The sequence below is a fragment of the Leptinotarsa decemlineata genome, unplaced genomic scaffold, assembly GCF_025532065.1.
Source record: "Leptinotarsa decemlineata unplaced genomic scaffold, Ldec_3_MD MMD2_tig00000035_RagTag_RagTag, whole genome shotgun sequence".
Taxonomy (NCBI): domain Eukaryota; kingdom Metazoa; phylum Arthropoda; class Insecta; order Coleoptera; family Chrysomelidae; genus Leptinotarsa; species Leptinotarsa decemlineata.
The window spans coordinates 20,357,227-20,376,129 of NW_027412540.1; the positions used below are offsets into that span (position 1 = coordinate 20,357,227).

Genomic DNA, 18,903 nt, shown 5'->3' on the forward strand with positions numbered 1-18,903 from the left:
ATCCTGGAAGATTCTGCCAGAAGTCCATAAATCTATTTGCCATCCAGGAGTTCAATCTTTGTTTGGCAAAGCCTAAAGCGATGCCAATGACAGGTTCTGGTCCGATGAAGTTGCTTGCCGCACCCTGCTTTGCAAGGGAGTCAGCAGCCTCATTGCCTTCCAGGCCAGTATGGCCAGGAATCCAGACCAGAGACAATCTGTTAAGTCTTTATATCAAGGAGAATCGTTTTCGGAAATTTGCTACCGACTTAGACGTTACTCGGTAGGAGCCAAGAGCTTCCAACGCCGCTTGACTGTACGACAGTTTTGTTATTGACCTGTGTATGAGGTTGAATTCTTCAAATCTCTTCGTACACAATTCAATAGCGTAAATTTCCTCTTGAAATACATAGAAAAAAAAATACTGTGAGAGATATTGAATTAAATCTTTCCATTATTTGATATATACGTATCTGTTCAACTGATTTTGCATTCTGGAATCAGATAAGAGGAAGGTTACTATTGAATACAAACAAAAGATAAGATAAAACTGTATATTATTGAATCTCAATGCCAGTCTACTTACAATATAATTGAAAATACTGATAGTAATAGAACAGTCACACTAACTCTCGGTATCATATTGATTGCACTAGGTAAACACGGCAAAGCCGTAGTTATATTCAATTCAATACCATATTCGTCATTTCCTCGACGTATCTTGAATAATCCTTTGTCACCCCAAGATTCATTCCAAGAAAAAACGACTAACCAGTATGGAACACTATCTTCCACTCCCCAGCCAATTATTTTACCGGCGTAAAGGATGCCTCCCGTTTCATTTTCACCCTTTGTATAAATACCTGAAAAAACAATCTACCAGTTAAATCATCTAATTTGCAGAAAAGTACCTGCGTAGAGTAACATTGGTAAAGTTGAACCTTGAACCCTAAAATAGCATTCGTAATCCAAGCAGCGTTTTTTCTTTTTGTTATATCATCAGCGATGCTAGAGAAAGCACGAATATATTGTTGAAATCAACTGTCTTTGAAAATGAGCCTGAGATGATAAAGGCTATGACGTTTTCTCTGATGAAAACGCCATCTATAAGAGCAATCGAATACTCTATCTTCGAATATTGAAAAAGATGGAGAAGGTGCGAAGTTTCCAGAGTCCGAAAGATAAGCATGTTTACGAAAAGGCAATGAAGAAGATGCAAAGATTATGTAGGGTAATTGAAGTGAAGTGTTCACTAGTTATTTTGAATCAATGAATAGTTGTTGAATTTCATCAAGTCATACAGAATGACCTTCAATTGAAAGGAGTCTTTTTAAGTGCGATTTCAATTAATGAATATGATCTTAATCGATCAAAAAAGAAGGAAATTCACGGAACAACACTATAGAGAAGAAGGGGGCAAACCGCGGACACGTGTTTCTGGTCATTGACCAATATGAAATACCATCCTGACGATTTTAAATTACCTGCAAGTAACAATGAAATTTGGCTAAACAATAAAAAAATTGGTATGGTTCAACTCGATAGTTAGTTTGTCAATATTGCTGAATATATTTTTCAAACCAAGAACATACCTGATGAATAACTATTGAAGCTTTCATAAACTCTTAAAGCTGCCTCTACGGGCCCATTTTTCATAATTTCAATTTGAATGTCTTCAGTAGTATTCGCCAGTATGATATATGGTTCAGATCCGTAGGTTTTCTGTGCTTCATAATCCATTGAAGGGTCGTCACATGTTTTAGAGCATTTAGGTGTTGTCGCTGGGTTTAATGATGAACAGTTTATACCTCCTTCTATATAATGGGAACAAGGCTCGAAAGAATATGATTTACATCCCTGAAAAACACAGATGAAGAAATTTGGGAACTTTAAGACATTATCGTATCAATGCATATCATTTATTATGCAGAACCTTTATAACTAAGACATTAAAAATAGGACATATATAAAATATGTTAATATGTATACAACATAGGCTGAAAAGTCTAGACCCTAACACATAGATAACACTAGGTTAAGTGTTTGCTAAGTATTTTCATTATACAGGGCGACCCATAAAGCTACTAGAAATTTTTATAGAACACCTAGTCATTTCTTCGTCCATTTGAAGCGCTTCGAACGGAGTCTAAAGCTATGTTTTGGAATTGTAATAAATGAATCATACCATAAAATAGTTGGGAAATCATCATTGAAGTGACAATATGGTAATGAAAATAAAATAGTGTTTGAAAGCATTTTAATAAAATGATTTCATCAAGGCTACAGGAAAAGGTTATAAAAGAAGCTTGAAATAGTTTCATGACCATCATAAAAATCTCGCAGAAAAATGCTATAAAACTGCTACAACACAATTATTTTCATATAAAAATAAATTTTACAAGTTGGTTGTAAAAACGTTATAACGGTTTCTTGATTTTATTTCATAAACGTTTCTATGAAAAATTTATAAAACATTTTTATTGCCTGAAACTGTATTGTGTTCACAGATAGTCTAGTATATTCAATTAGCATTTTGGAAGTAATTATAAAATACTAATGAAATTAAACTGTTGCAGAACCATAAAATTATCAAACAACTTTTCTGGTTGGGATCACTGTCCTGAACGTCACCTGTTATCGTCACCTGTTATCACACGTGACTATCCGATTCCATGGAAGATCGTTTCGGTTGCACAAAAGCAAAGAAGAATAGACTTCGAAACGTAATAATTTGTATTGATCGTTCAAATCGTGATATACCCACTTTTCGAGCTCTTTAACCTTTCCAAAATGTTTTAATCCATCAAACCATCAAAAACCGCAAGGAAGCTGACTCCCGGTTTTTCCAGCATCCCACGCACCTTTTGTGAAGGGTCAGTCACCACCAATGTAGAGATTGTAGCGCCTTTAAACAAGCCAAAAGAAAAGCTCAAGTATTTCTTGGCTTACTTCAGGATGTTTTATTCTGTTTTCATTATTTTCGTGGTAGTTAATTACTCTCACCGGATTTAATTAAAATACTCATGAAATATCCAATACCATTTCTTGATACTCACTTTTTTATCTCCAAAAGGTCCTCCACTAACAATACCATCGGTGTGCCAATAAGTCCACGTATTTCCAGCGTGCCCTCCGTAACAACCAAATCCGGCTTTAGTATTTCCACATGATATTACGTCTTCCGCTGATACCAGTGTTTGGTTTCTTCCTTTCGAATGGATGCAAATGCGGTCGGACATGACTGAAGTGGAAATCATAGCCTGAAAAAGACATATTTCATAAAAAGTATTTCAATATTCTGTAACAAACTAGTGAGCAACACCAAAAGTTTGTTGAAGCTCATATTAGACTATTCATATATTATTGCTTTCATCATACATATTTAACATCAAACACACCCCGACTATGCTTGATTCCATAGTTTGCTCAATTCTATTTCATAAAAAAACATTGATTCAGTGTTTACTTCATCGATAATGATACTTTGGAATTCAGTAAATACGTGGAAATAAATAGGTATATACTTTCTATTGTTATGGGAATGTTTTATAAAAGTAAGTCAAAATCATCTCGGAATTTCAAAACTATCCTAAAATACAAAGTGTTCCACTCGAAAAAAAATGAGTTTTGGCAAAGTTTTATATCTTCAGAAAATATCATCCATTGTATAATATTGGATAAAATTAATTATTTTGATAGATAAATAATGTTTTATTATTAACACGCTTTTAATAGCTTCACCTATATGTATGTATGTTTGTATGTATGTTTGTTTGTTTGTAACTCTCAAGCTCGGGATCTGTTTATGAGAGAAATATCGACATTATTGTTCAATCTATTCGCGGGCAGATGGCGCTGTACGTAACATCATTGATATAATTCGAACTCACTTTACATGTATTTCTCCATTTGAAAAAAGGATTTTTTTTATTAACACGCGCGCCTGCTGCCTTACTTGTAACCCTCCTTTGCGCGCCTGCTGTATTGTGATTGGTAGCTGATTTTCAGGCTCCCTCTCGGATATCGGAAAATATCAATTGTCATCTTTCTAAACAATATACCTATGGCTGATTGATCCCAAAGTTTAGATAAAATAAATATAGTTTAAAAAGACTAAAAAACACGCTTTTATAGCATATGAAACTGAAAAATGAAAAATAAATAATAGTTTAAAAAACTGAAAAACACGCTTTTAAAGAACATTTAACAAAAAAGTTAAAAATAATAACAAACGAATAATACTTGCCTTATTGTGAAAAAAGCGTGGACGCTTTGTACCATATTTTTTGTATATCAAGCGCTCGTCGTTTTTTTTACAATAATACTAGTTACTGTTTCAAGCTTATCAAAACAAATGTTTTTAACTTTTTAGTTCGATGTTCTTTAAAAGCGTATTTTTTAGTTTTTTAAACTATACTTATTTATTTACGTATTCTATTATAAATTTTTTTTATCAATATGGGAGAATCACTCGAGAGCCGAATACCTAGTTTTTTAAGAAAACAAATGAATATTTCGAGAAGAGATTTTCAAAAGTGTAAAAATATACAGGGTGTTACATTCGAATTAAAGAAGTTGGTGACCAGGTTGGTGACTGTATAACCAGGAGTCTCGAAAAAACAAAAGTTTCAGTGAGCAATTTACGTTTTGATTGATTCAAGCAATGCCTATAGGCATACATCAACCTCAAACTATTGTTAGATTTCTTGAGTAAATCACTAACATGGAGAATGAATTTCAAATCAGAATCAAAAATTATACATGAATTTTTTTTGTAGATTCAACTATTGATATCACCTATTGGTATCACCTATTTTGAAATTGATGTTTTGTGATAGATTCCATTTGATTTGTTCATTGCCAAATAGTATTAGATGACACTCATTATAGTTGAGTTTTAAATTATGCTCAGATGCTTGGCGATTTATTGATCTCAGATCATTGTTGATATGATTTTGAACTTTGCATTCAAACAGGAATATATTTAGGTATCATCTGCATAAGCCTGTATTTTGCAGTTATTGTTGGTCTCTTGAACATTACAAATCATAATGATGGTAAAGTGAAATACAATTCACAAAAGTCGTAGATGAGAATGTGAAAGTCTATGTTCTTATATTATTTCAGTTTGTTAAAATCAGTGTACTTAATTTGTTTCTTTGCTAGGATTTCCCATGTCTCTTTATCCTGAATCCGTCGTTACAACAATAGATTGGTGGACGCTTATATTTTGTATAAAAATAAACGATTCCATACGGTCATGAGTTCGAAAGTTTGTTTTGATGAAAAATTCCCCAAGAAAAGTTAAAATATTTGTTCGAGTTATGTCGTTTCAATATGGGAAAAATTCGAAGTAACCCGAGTTGCTTTTATATTCTCCAATATGATCATCATCTGATAGTAAATCGATAATAATTTCACCAGTTATTACATGCATATCGCTACAACCAAAATCTTGTAGATGAAAGAGAAGATATTCTATGGAGTTTCGTGAAAACAAACTTGAAGATCAATGTATAACGGTCAATATTAGTTTTTCATCATTGATACTTTCGTGCTATACTGTGAAATGCATGGACGTAGAAAAATAAAACGTCCGTGGTGAAATGTCAGATTTTCTTCTTCGAAAACATATTGAAGTATGCAATATTTCCACAGATGTGATTTCATTTTAAGCCTCTCTTGCAAACGTATCCATAATATAAATGAAGTGTATTAATATATAGTATATTCAATACCAATTGGAACAGCACAGAGAAGGAATTCCCGCCTCCACATAGGCGTCGGCATATTATTTTTCAGTGGTAGTTTTTCAGTTACTTCTTTACTTTACTATTTATCGGAGATGTTGTTGATTTGTACGTAGTTAAATCATTGAATTCAATAGCTCTTTTATTCAAAATCGCCCCGCACTGACACTAGTATTTTTTATATTGATTCAAGAGAAAATTTACCCGTGGGTTAGGCTACCTACCGGGCACGTCCCCAGGTGGCGGATAGGGGAATGGTCAGGGGACTGGAGGCCCTGTCCGGGAAGCCAATGTGGCTTCCGGACTCCTGGTCAGTGGCAGAAATAAGTAGAGTGAGGGGAACTAAAACTCCCCAAAAGCCTTTGCAAAACATGCCACCGTGGAGCCTACCCAAGCTGAGTAGTATGGAATCGTGTCGACAGCTGAATGGCCGCAGAGTGGTATGCGGTTACGAATAATCCCCTTGGGGAACAGGGCGAAACCTCATTGTAAAGCGGGGCTCCGCCAGAGGTGACCAACAGATATATGAAACAAACACAAAAACAGAAGTTACAAGAAAAAAACCAATCCCGAGGCTGGACAGAAGTGCTCACCTCAATCTAAGACAGTGGCTGCGGAAGAACAGAAATGTCTACCCCAATATTTCGCTTGGAATGAGGCTTGACATAGCAGATTATCTCGTGATGTAATACAAAGACCAAGGCGTAAGCGCATTTACGGCACCGAGGCCAAAAGGAGAAAGAGAACGGAGGAGGCAGGAGTGGCAGCAACTATAAGTGCACCCTCCTCCTCTTCCACTCTACCTCCAACAGCAAGGGCACTTCCTGCGGCGAGCGCCAAGAGCTCCGCCTTGAATAAAGGCAAGGAATCGGCTGCCCCTGAAGGAAAGCTCCCTCACTTGTGCACGTCCACGGAGGGAACCCCCAGGGGTTGAAGAAGTCGTGCAACGACAGTAATGTCGCTGAACCTTCCAAAACTTTCGCGGAGGCTACCATGAGACACGTAAAGGTTGCCAAAAAGAGTGAGTGTTCGGCGAGTTTTGGCCTACACCTGCCAATATAAAGGAGATGTCTCCTAGTGAACTGTCCACCCTTCTGGAAAGGAGGTAATTGACGATGATCTAGGAGGACAACTCATCGGGAGAATGTACAATGGGTCACATGTGTCCTAAGTGCTGTGGATCTACACTCACACTCCCTACAGATACAGAACAGAACATTTATCTGAGACTTATCATACTCACATAGTTAGCTCCACAGTTAGCTTGATCTGTAACCAGTTTGATCGAATGACAATGAGGCCATGATTCCCTGGCATCAAAATAGTCAGGAATTTCTAGGCCATCTTCGACGTATGACCGTATAGGTACTTCTAGATTTCCATTGGTGAATCTTTCTCGTTGACATTCTGAATTCTGTTTATCAAAATACTTGATGTAATTTTCGGAAAGATGATTACCAGTAACATCAGCAAAAACTGATGCTATGAAAAGTGTAGCGACAACTAGTTTCATTTCGTTAAATGATAACACGATAGCGGTACCAATGCTTTTATAGATACCTGTATTTTATACATTTCGAAGTGCAGAAAAAAGTGGATATGTTCATTGATATGCGAACAGATAAATTCTAGCGAAGTGTTTTATCTTCATACGATCATCTCCATTTCTTACGAATATTTCTCAGGTTGAACTACTGGTCGATGTGAAAAAAAAAACAGTTGAAAGTTTCGCAATTGCTCCAGGAATTTTTACTTAACTTTTCCAAATTGTTTACTGATACTTTAGGCCATCAGAGACAAAACTTTTATTTTCAATGTTTTTTCACTTGTAATGATTTTTTCCTCTGTACTTTCAGGTTTTATTCATTAAAAATGTAGAAAATCACAACATTAGATGTTGAGTTGTATAAAATGCATTCCGTTGTCCTCCATATTGGTATATTTATCTAGACCCTATGCATACGAGCGTGAAATTCAACGCGTCTGAGTTTTTCTGCAATTATTCCAGCGCCACTCTAACATTTCATCAGTTTGTAAAACGATTTATCTTTTGCTTCAAAATAGGCCTCAGTTTCAACAATAACCTCTTCATTCAAGCTGAATTTCTTATAGGTGAGCATTTTTTTAGGTATGCGAATACTCAGTAGTCGCTGGGAACTAAATCTGGCGAATCACAACACAACAAAGTTTTTGTTTCGGGGTTGAAATTAGATGATTTTAATGTATTTCCTCGTGTTAAAACCGAAAGTGACCATAAAAATTATATATTAGCTCTTGTTTTCAAGATATAGTATCATTATATTATATATATATATATATATATATATATATATATATATATATATATATATATATATGTATATTGAGTTTTCAACAAATGAAATATTTCATCACCAACAGTTGGTACACATGTTTGTTTACATAACACCCCTCTCATCAGCTGTTCTTAAGTAGTAAACATAACCTATGTGAGTTTGTCAATAGTACGCACGTGGTTGCTATTGAAATTATCGTGTGAAGTTGATTTTTAAATTAATTTAAGTGCTGATCTGAAATGCCTCGAAAGTGTGTGAACTCTGTCGATAGCTTTTGCTATATATGTGGTGAAATAACATTTAAGGCTCAGAAACGTAAAATGACACCTATCGTTAAGACAGCCTATGAACATTATTTTGGTGTGAAAGTTGGGGACCAAGATAAATCATGGGCTCCTCATATATGTTGTAATTCTTGTTCCGTCATATTGCGAGAGTGGCTGAAAAATAAAAACCGGGCAATGGCTTTTGCAGTACCTATGGTTTGGCGTGAGCCTACCAATCATACAGACGACTGTTATTTCTGCTTACCTCCTCCCATTAAGCAAGGTTTATCTATGAAGAAAAGAGGAACGGTTAAATACCCTAATCTCCCACCTGCTCTTCGGCCTGTACCACACTCAGACAATTTGCCAGTCCCTTCTCCACCCCAAAACTATGAAATTTTAGAGGAAGGTGATGAAGACTGTTTAGAAGGAGCAACCCATCCTTCTACATCCTATGACCCTGATTTTGAGGTAAGCGATAGGTCTAGTGATCCGCACAGAATTAGTCAAGCAGAGTTGAGTGACCTTATAAGAGATCTTCGCTTGTCTAAGGAAAAGGCTGAGCTGTTAGGGTCAAGACTACAACAGTGGAATCTTCTAAAACATGATGTGAAAATATCTCAGTACAGACAGCGTCAAAAAGATTTGCTTCCTTTTTTTGAGAAAAAAGAAAACCTCGTAGTTTGTTCTGATGTTAATGGTTTGATGGACTGCTTGAATTTGGATCACACTCCATCTGAATGGAGACTTTTTATAGACTCTTCAAAACTAAGCTGTACTTCTGCATAATGGAAATCAGCTACCCTCTATTCCTATAGGTCATGCAGTTCACATGAAGGAAACGTATATAAATATGAAAACACTTCTCCAATCAATCAAATATGAACAACACAAGTGGCACATTTGTGGTGATCTGAAAGTCATTGCTATACTCCTAGGAATGCAATTAGGGTTCACCAAGTACTGTTGTTTTTTGTGTCTGTGGGACAGTCGGGATAGAAAATCTCACTATAAAAAAATGAACTGGCCTACACGAGACCTAAGCCCTAATGAGAAAAATGTAGTTTACGAGCCTCTTGTAGATCCTAAGGATGTTCTCCTTCCCCCATTACATATTAAGTTGGGACTAATGAAAAACTTTGTGAAGGCCATGGACCAGGAAGGACAATCTTTTAAGTACTTGAGAGCAAAGTTTCCCAGGTTGAGTGATGCTAAAGTCAAGGAAGGCATCTTTATTGGGCCTCAAATCCGTGAAATCGTAAATGATCCTGCTTTTGACATGATTTTAACAGGGAATGAAAAAAGAGCCTGGGAAGCCTTTAAGGGGGTTGTACATGGGTTTTTAGGTAACAAAAGAGATGATAACTTCACAGCATTGGTTAAAGAGCTTCTTCAAGCTTACCACCAACTTGGATGCAACATGTCCTTAAAAATTCATTTTCTTCACTCTCATCTTAATTGTTTCCCACAAAACTGTGGAGCTGTGAGTGACGAACATGGAGAAAGATTCCATCAAGACATTGCCTTAATGGAACAGAGATATCAGGGCCGTTGGAATGAAGCAATGCTTGCAGACTACTGCTGGTCTGTGTGTAGGGATGCTCCAGAAGTGTTTTATAAAAGACAAGCTAAACGACAGCGATCTTACAATGAATCGGATGGACTTAATTGAAATTTGGTGGTACAAACTTCTTTTATTTGTCAAAACACTAAGAATAATGTTTTTTTTTATTAATTTTGTACTTGAAATATTCTAAAAGAAACATAACAATATTGTTTTATGTACTTTCACTTTTCATGTATAGTATAACTACTCTTTAAGATTAAGTACTGTGTATCTCAAAAACCAGAGCTAATAAACATTTTTCATTGTTATTTTCGTTTTTATCACCCCAAAATTAGTAGAAATTGACTAATTTAGTGTAGGAAACATTCAAAAAATATTTTTTTGTTGTGTTGTGATATGGTATATGTGGCAGCAACTCGAAGCCCATTTCAGGCAATTTTGCCATCGTTTTCATTGATTTGTGACACTGTGCCTTGTCTTTCTTTCACTTCATATGGGGTAATTTTTCCACAATTTTGGCTTTCAAATGCATCAATAACGCTTTATAATATTCGCTGTTGATGGTGTTTCCCTTCTGAAGATAGACGATGAATATTCGGTACACCACGCACATCCTAAAATACCAAGGCCATAACCTTTCCAGTCGATTGTTGTACTTTCGGGTGCTTTGCACGAGGTTCATTTCTGGATGAATGGTTACGTGAACAAACGAAATTGTCAAATTTAGGAAGATACCAATCTACATGAGATCCAAGAGCGTCCAATGCATCCCAAATGAATCACTGTTTGGTGTGTGGATTTTGGGCTGGCGGCGTCATCGTTTCATATTTCTGTCAGCGGCGAGCACTATAGGTCGATGATCACCAACTTCTTTGGCCCGAATTGGATGATCTGGATATCAACGACATGTGGCGCTACATGGCACACAGCTCATGCCACATTGGATATTCTGCAGGAGATATTTGAGGGCATAGTCATCTCACGTGGAGGTGATGTGAACTGGCCACCGAGATCGTGCGGTAGACTCATTCTTGTGAAGTTTTTCCAAGTCGAAGCTGTATGCTAAGAAGCCACAAATCACAGTGGTCCTTCAAAGTCAACATAACCCATGCCATCAGTCGAATACAGCTTGATTTATGCCCCAGAGTCATGGAAAATTGGACGTTTCGGGTGTGCCCCACCCAGAAAATCTGTGGCGGACTTCCAAACTGTATTATATCCCACACATAATGGCATCGATAACTATTTCAAACGAATGAAAAATTTCAACAGTTTAAGAGAATATTCCACTGAGATGAAGTGACAATTATTAATTTTTTTTCTGCTTATCTTCATTTTCTTGTTGAAATACTAATCAGTTTCATTGTTTTATCTACTCTTTTGTAATATAATTGATATGTAGATAACTATCTGAATGATTATGTACTGCTGTCAGGGGATATCTCCTGTTACTCTGGTCAAAACATTCCAAATTACAATAATTTTTCGAAAAACTATTGTAAATAAAATACCCAAAACCCCCAAAGATCTCATTTGTGCCACTGGTCAAAAATGTTGTTTTTTGCATTGGTTCAGATAATGATATCAGATAATGATATGTTACGGTGAAAATATGACGGATAAAATTTGTAGATCTTCCAACAGTTACGAATCTCCAATCCTGAAAAATCGTCATTTCAAAAGTTGAACAAGTCTCAAATAGAGTATTCTTGTTAGATGCTGCAAAATATATCGTGATTCGGTTTTATTAAACACAATTCAGTTGAACTAATAAATAATACTATTGCTAATAATGAAAGTTAAATTATTTATTGGCAACATTTTTTCAAATGTTGCTCTAATAGTAATATATACTTCGGTTACTTTCTCCACTCTGTTCAATCTTCCTCTTTAAGATGATGAAGACGAACATTGAACTGAGTGTCATTTCTTTACGAGTTTGAAAGCCATGGGTTTTTAGAATTTTTTCCTGACGTTTCGCTGGCGCGAGTGGCTAGCTTCTTCAGAGGTTTAACCATAATGGCTTGCTGTCCGATGACTACCTTTTCGGCTTCGTAAAGCGTATTTATGCCTTGTCAGGTAATCAGTTGTATTTGTACCTGTATTTGTACCTGTATTTGTACCTGCATTTGTACCTGTACTCGTTCCTGTACTTGAACTTGGAACATTAACAGTCTTGCTGCCTGTTGTCCTGTTCGTTATTCTCGAATTCCTTAAAATGTGGTTCCATATTTGATTGAGGTGCACCGCTTCTTCTTTTCGGTTGAAATTCTCCATGTGTTTGTGGATCTCTATTGCCTCCCGTACCAGTTGGCTATGGTATCCCTGGTTGGGGGAATTACTTCTGTGTTTTGAAACAAAATTCTGTGGTCTCCTTCACAAAGTGCGTGTTCTGCCACAGCTGACTTGTCCGTTTGGCCTAGTCTGCAGTTCCTTTCATTCCCTTTTAGTCTTGTTCCCATGGATCGTTTGGTGGTTCCGATATATACCTTTCCACAAGTGCACGGTATGCGATAGACCCCTGCTGTTAATAATGGGTCTCTTTTGTCTTTAGCCGAGCTGAGGATTTGTTGTTTCTTCCTCGTGGGTTTGAAGACTGTTTTGATGTTGTGTTTGCCCAATAGTTTTCCAATTCTGTCCGTAACCCTAGGGATAAACGGTAGATATGCGCGTGCAACCATCTGATCCTTTTTCGCCTCCTGAACCGTGATGCCCTTCGGTTTCATGGCTTTTCTGGTCTCGGAGGCACTGTATCCATTCGATCTCAAGGTCACTTCAAGGTATTTCAGTTCCCTCTCCAGATATTCTGGTTCATATATTCTCCGAGCCCGTTCCGTAAGAGTGGAGATGACTCCTCTCTTTTGGCTAGGATGGTGGTTCGATAGTGCGTGCAAGTATATATTTGATGGTGTCGGTTTTAGATACACTTTGTGGGTTAGTCTGGTATCACATTGTTCTACTAGTACATCTAGGAAAGCTATCCGTTGGTCTTGCTCAATCTCCAAGGTGAATTCTATGCCGTTTCCTAAACCACGATCAAGTGGTTTAGGAAACGGTTCAGGGCGTCTCTTCCATGTTTCCAGATGACGAAGGTGTCATCCACGTAACGTAGACACAAGGTCGGCTTCAATTCAAGTGTCTATCGCCTTCCCTTCAAACCGTTCCACGAAATAATTTGCTATCATTACAACGCCATCTAGTTGCTCATAGTGCACGGTATGGTATCGCGTGAAAAGGTAAATATCGGAACCACCAAACGGTCCATGGGAACAAGACTAAAAGAGCATAAAAGGAACTGCAGACTAGGCCAAACGGACAAGTCAGCTGTGGCACTTAGTGAAGGAGACCACAGAATTTTGTTTGAAAACACAGAACTAATTGCCCCCAACCAGGGAGACCATAGCCGACTGGTACGGGAGGCAATAGAGATCCACAAACACATGGAGAATTCCAACCGAAAAGAAGAAGCGGTGCACCTCAATCAAATATGGTACCTCATTTCAAGGAATTCGAGAATAACGAACAGGACAACAGACAGCAAGTTTGGTGCAGTGCAGGAACGAGGTGCAAATACAATTGATTATCTGACGAAGCATAAATACGCTTTACGCAGCCGAAAAGGTAGTCATCGGACAGCAAGCCATGATGGTTAAACCTCTGAAAAAGCTAGCCACTCGCGCCAGCGAAACGTCAGGAAGAAATTCCAATAATCAACGGCTTTCAAACCCGAAAAGAAATGACACTGAAAACCTCAGCCGTGAAAGTCCATTTTGTCGAACATTAAACTGTTTAATCTTTCTCTTGAAAACGATCTTGGTGATTGAAACACGCGTCGAGGTGTTAAAAATAACGGTTTGTTGTTGGGATAAAACACCAGGGATATTCATTACTACTGTTGGAATATTGTTCTTTCTTTCAGATCCATTTTCTGCCAATCCGCTTCTTGATTTATATATTTGGCAGGTATTGACAAAATGGCGGGTTCGTTACATTCTTTGTATTCTAGTAAAGTTAGTAACCTCAACTTCCAAATTGAATAATTTACGCCATCGAAAATGGCCAACATTATGTCTTCTATTCTTGCTTGTTTAGCTATTTTGTTGATAACTCTTACTATAATTTGCACTTTTGTCACCAGCACGAGGCGTGAGCTTCCCTTCACGGTGTATTTTCTGTTTTTGGCTTGTTAGTCACCTAACCACGCTCTGCTACCATGTTGGAATATTTATCAATAATACACCTTGTTGTTGTTGTAACACACCACTTTATTGTAATAATCAAAAGTAAAATAATCTCAATTTCTGTCAAAACAGTGTAGGTACATACATGAAGTCAAAAACGGTCATGATTGAAATGGTTTGTTGACGTCATTATTGTTTACACTATTGAGCAGCAGATGGCGTTACGCATAATGAAAATAAAAGAGAATACAATTTATTATTCAACATATTACAATAACTACACCAAAGGCTCCAAACAATACATCACATGACCACCAGTATTGATAGAAACAAAACTTTTACTCCTCACTATCCAGCCTTCACGTGATCTCTGGGTAAAAAGAGACATATTGTAAGGATTTGAAGAAACTGGTGCAGTAATAAAATGTTTAAAATAAATTTCATGCACTTAAAGTGAAACTCATCCATATATTAAAACTGGGTTACCTCTAGAAAAGTCTCTCTCACGATCAGAAAAATTTTGAAACTGTATTTTCACTCTCACAATCTGGTAATAAATGAATTTGATTATCGAAACTCATAGCAAATTGGATCGCAAGTAATAAATAAAATAAAAAAGTATTTTGGATTGATATTTCGTGCGATTTGTTCAATATCTGATATAACCTCATCAACTTTAGTAATAATGATTCGATCTTCATCGATTGATGATGGATGAAGAACCAATATCAGAAGTTATGTATTAGTCATTCTACAGAGTTTTTTGATTTCCGAGTCATTATTTCAGAAGTAATCGAGATGGCAGCGACGGGTTGACTGTCCCTGTTCATCTTTCATTGCCTGAACCACTGTGCATGCTGTTTTTGGCGAGTGCATTGGCTTGAGATGTGGGGGTTGAGCAAACCGACCATCGGATACCACGTAGCCCCGCTGGATACAAGAATAAAAGAATCACTTGTAGTTCTGTTATTCCCTAACCTAATGGCATCCCAACCATGGTTTAATCCTGAGGTGAATGGCACTGAGCCTATCAGTTGTATCTACGGAACCTTCGAGATAACGGGCGCCCTCTCATCGTAGCATCGCCTTGACACAGTAACGCGGGGCTCTGCCGTGATTGACCTTCTTACTCATGGGACTTTTATGGACAGAGTAAACTTGAAAATGTTTTCTAACGCTGAGTCTACAGAGGAGATGGATGTCGAGCTCACGACTCCAAGTACCTCCCTGTACATTTAGATCAGGAGCGAGTCTACAGAGGAGATGGATGTCGAGCTTACGGCTCCAACTGACCTCCCTGTAAATTTAGAACTCCCTGATCCAATAACTGAACCTAAAGAAAAGGTTTGGTGGTGCAGCAAGGACACAACTGAGTCATCTCCTCAAGAGCGAGGTATCTTATGAAACGGCCTTGCACCAAATTCTTGAGCAGCGTACGCAGAATCTGTCTCAGGTGGAGGAACAAACCCCCCATGAGCAAGTTAACGAACGTTCGTGCACAAGTGATGATTCACCAAAAGCATAGGCGAAACAGCACTGCACGGTTGAATCTATAGCATCGTCAGGTGTAGCTGACGAACAAAAACCCTCATATGGGAAGGTTGTCGCGGATGCCAAGGTGGGAATCTCGCACCTTGACTATCCGACTACCTCATTAACGATGAAACAGCAGAGCATATACTTTGTGCCTGCCCCGCTGGGGACCGAATCAGCTTTTTAGAATTCGGCAGAGCTGTACTCTTACCATCTGACTTGAAAGACTACTCACCATACGAACTAATCGGCTTCGTTAAGAATCTGGGTTTATTTGGTCGAGTGTGAATAGGTGTGATCCACAATAAACCCTTATGGATTGTGGTGGAGGATCGAATGAACCCACTCACTTTGGACCTAATCTAACCTGACCCTAATCGAAATGGTATATGTTTCTATGATTTTTCTGTGCACACTTATCATCACTTCAGGTATAGGTATCTTTTGAGCATATTTGACGCTTTCGTATATTTTTGGACATCCTCTGATAAAAACATGAATATTCCATAAAAAAATTTGTGATACTTCAGAAAAGTTGACCGGTGATTCTCCAAATTTCATCACATTCATTCGTATTCCTAGGTTGAAATTTATACAGTGTCACCATTAAAGTGCGCACCATATGGTGAACTTTTTTTTCGAAAAGTTTCAATGAAGTTTAACTTCGGCACTTGTTTGTGCTTTGAATTTAACTTAGAATGATGCGGCCAACTGCGACCCACTGACTTTCAGTGTTTGTCAAATTCAACTTTTTTTTTGAAAAAAAATTGAAAAAGTGCATTTCTAGATCGAATTTAACGAAGAGTTACTTGAAAAAGTTGTGTCTACGGCAATTTTATATCCATATGTCAAATTTTATGCAACTAGAATGAAGTTAACGTTTTGCTTATTTTTGACAGATATCCCCTTTATTTTAAAAAACAAGTTCGGTTAATTGTCATCAATTCATATATACATAACAAACTCATCATGGAGTTCAACTTTTCTGATAAATTTTCACTTATATGGACATATTTAGAGAGAAATTAAAAATGTGCTATAAAAATTTTAACATGACTGGCGCAAAGTTTCAATCACTTGGCTATTTTCTTAAACAAACCTTTGATTTCGAAAAAGCAGAGGCAATAAAAAAAATGCAAATAATTTCGATAGAACTATTATTACTATTATAAATTTTAAACATCAATGATATTATAGAAAATACAAATGGGTACAAAAAACTACTTATTGATCTAAATGAGGTTGTCAAACACTTATAGCCTACATTTCAGTATGTCGTTCTCCACGTTCAATACAAATTATGGTCCTTCTACTGACATCTGTAACTGCATTTTTAATAAATCGTGGATTTATATTTGCACAGCACTCGCGAATGGTATTTTCCAGATGTTGTATGTCAGTAAATGGTCTACTTTGGTACACTTTTTGTTTCAGGTAACCCCACAAGAAAAAGTCTGAAGGCGTCAAGTCGGGTGATCTAGGTGGCCAATAATGTTCCCAGTTACGTCCAATAACTTTGCTTCTGAACATTTGTTGGAGGAATTGTTTTACAGCAAACGTGTGATTTATTGGTGCGCCATCAAGCTGATACCATAGGTCGTATTCAATATTTGAAGGCAAAATATCTAAAACTTCACTAACCTCATTATTTAAAAGGTTTATATAACCGACGGATGATAAATTTTCCCTAAAGAAAAATGGCCCAATTATTTGGGCGTTCAATATCCCACACCATACATTTGTTTTAAAGGAATACTGATCACCACATTAAACTGTGAAATTGGAATTTTCTTGGGCCCACCATCGGCAATTTTGAGAACTTACCGTTCCATTTGAAGAGAACGTTGCTTCATCTGACCATAAAAGTTTATACGGAAACTTTTACATTTTTTTCTCTCTCTCCTTGTAACCAGAATGAAACTCCCAAACGGACATCAAAATCTCGTTCTTTTAATGTGTTGATAAATTTTGGCTTGCAAGACCAAAATTTATTCATTAATAAAAATTTTCTAATACTTTCTCTCTTGTAATCGGTATTTTATATAATATCGGTTATGCTCGTTTGCCCGTGTTCAATAACTTTTAAACAAATGTTAAGTTGGGCCTCCCCATCATATTAACTCGGAGTGTGCTTTTTCTTAAATTGATTATGGATCCTGTTTCTCTGAATTTCGACATTATCCTTGACACAGTAGTATGTTGAAGATTTTTTCCTGGATGTCGTTCATTAAAAATGTTAGCAACTTGCCGGTATGGTGTATTCTCACCACATATTAAAACTATTTCTATTATTTCCCGAAGAGACAACATTATTGCAACAATAACTGTTAAAAATTTGACAAGTAAATCAACAACTTGGCACTACCATAGCATGCATTTTGTTTGTCAAGACCTACTTAAAAATTTTATTCAACGTGATTAAGCATCCTAAGTGTTTATAAATAATCTGTAAGTACTGAATATTGAAATTTTAATGTAATTTCAACTCTAGTAATTTTATTAATACTTATTGCAGTTTTTGAGTTTTGTCTGCTTTTTCTAAATTGAAGGTACTGACGTTTGTTCCAGAAAATAGCCAAGTGATTGAAACTTTGCACCAGTCTTGTTAAAATTTTTATAGCACATTTTTAATTTCTCTCTAAAAAGGTCCGTATAGGTGAAAATTCATCAGAAAAGTTGAACTCCATGCTGAGTTTGTTATGTATACATGAATTGATGACAATTAACCGAACTTGTTTTTTAAAATAAAGGGGATATCTGTCAAAAATAAGCAAAACGTTAACTTTATCCTAGTTGCATACAATTTGGCATATGGATATAAAATTGCCGTAGACACAACTTTTCCAACTAACTTTTTGTTGAATTCAATCTAGAAATGCACTTTTTCAATTTTTTCAAAAAAAAAGTTGAATTTGGCAAACACTGAACGTCAGTGGGTCGCAGTTGGCCGCATCATTTTGAGTTAAATTTGAAGCACAAACAAGTGCCGAAGTTAAACTTCATTGAAATTTTTCGAAAAAAAATGTTACCCATATGGTGCGCACTTTAATGGTGACACTGTATATAAAACAATATGTTTTCACACAGCTATTTTCCTCAAACTTCACCCTACATTTTCTTCTCGTGTTTACGGAAAGTAGCCAACATGGTACACGCGTGATAAAATCCAAGTTGAGCTCTCATTCATAATTCCTTTGTTATCAAATATGTAGCAGGATGATGTTTCGTTGAATCTCCTAATTCGTGGCAATTGTCCTTATGGCAGATTCTCGTTTTCTCCTCTATTGTCCCAGCTTTGGGTTGGGATATAAC

General features: G+C 36.7%; 1 protein-coding gene across 1 annotated transcript; it reads right to left on the reverse strand.

Moving 5' to 3' along the window:
- Nucleotides 1-519: 519 nt before the first annotated feature.
- On the reverse strand, nucleotides 520-7,270 carry LOC111506934 (cathepsin B). The gene is made up of 4 exons (XM_023162156.2): nucleotides 6,973-7,270; nucleotides 3,036-3,239; nucleotides 1,572-1,836; nucleotides 520-842 (listed from the first exon to the last, which is right to left on the reverse strand). The coding sequence occupies exons 1-4, from the start codon at nucleotides 7,240-7,242 to the stop codon at nucleotides 562-564; spliced, it is 1,020 nt and encodes a 339-aa protein (XP_023017924.2). The 5' UTR covers nucleotides 7,243-7,270; the 3' UTR covers nucleotides 520-561.
- Between the last annotated feature and the right edge of the window lie 11,633 nt (nucleotides 7,271-18,903).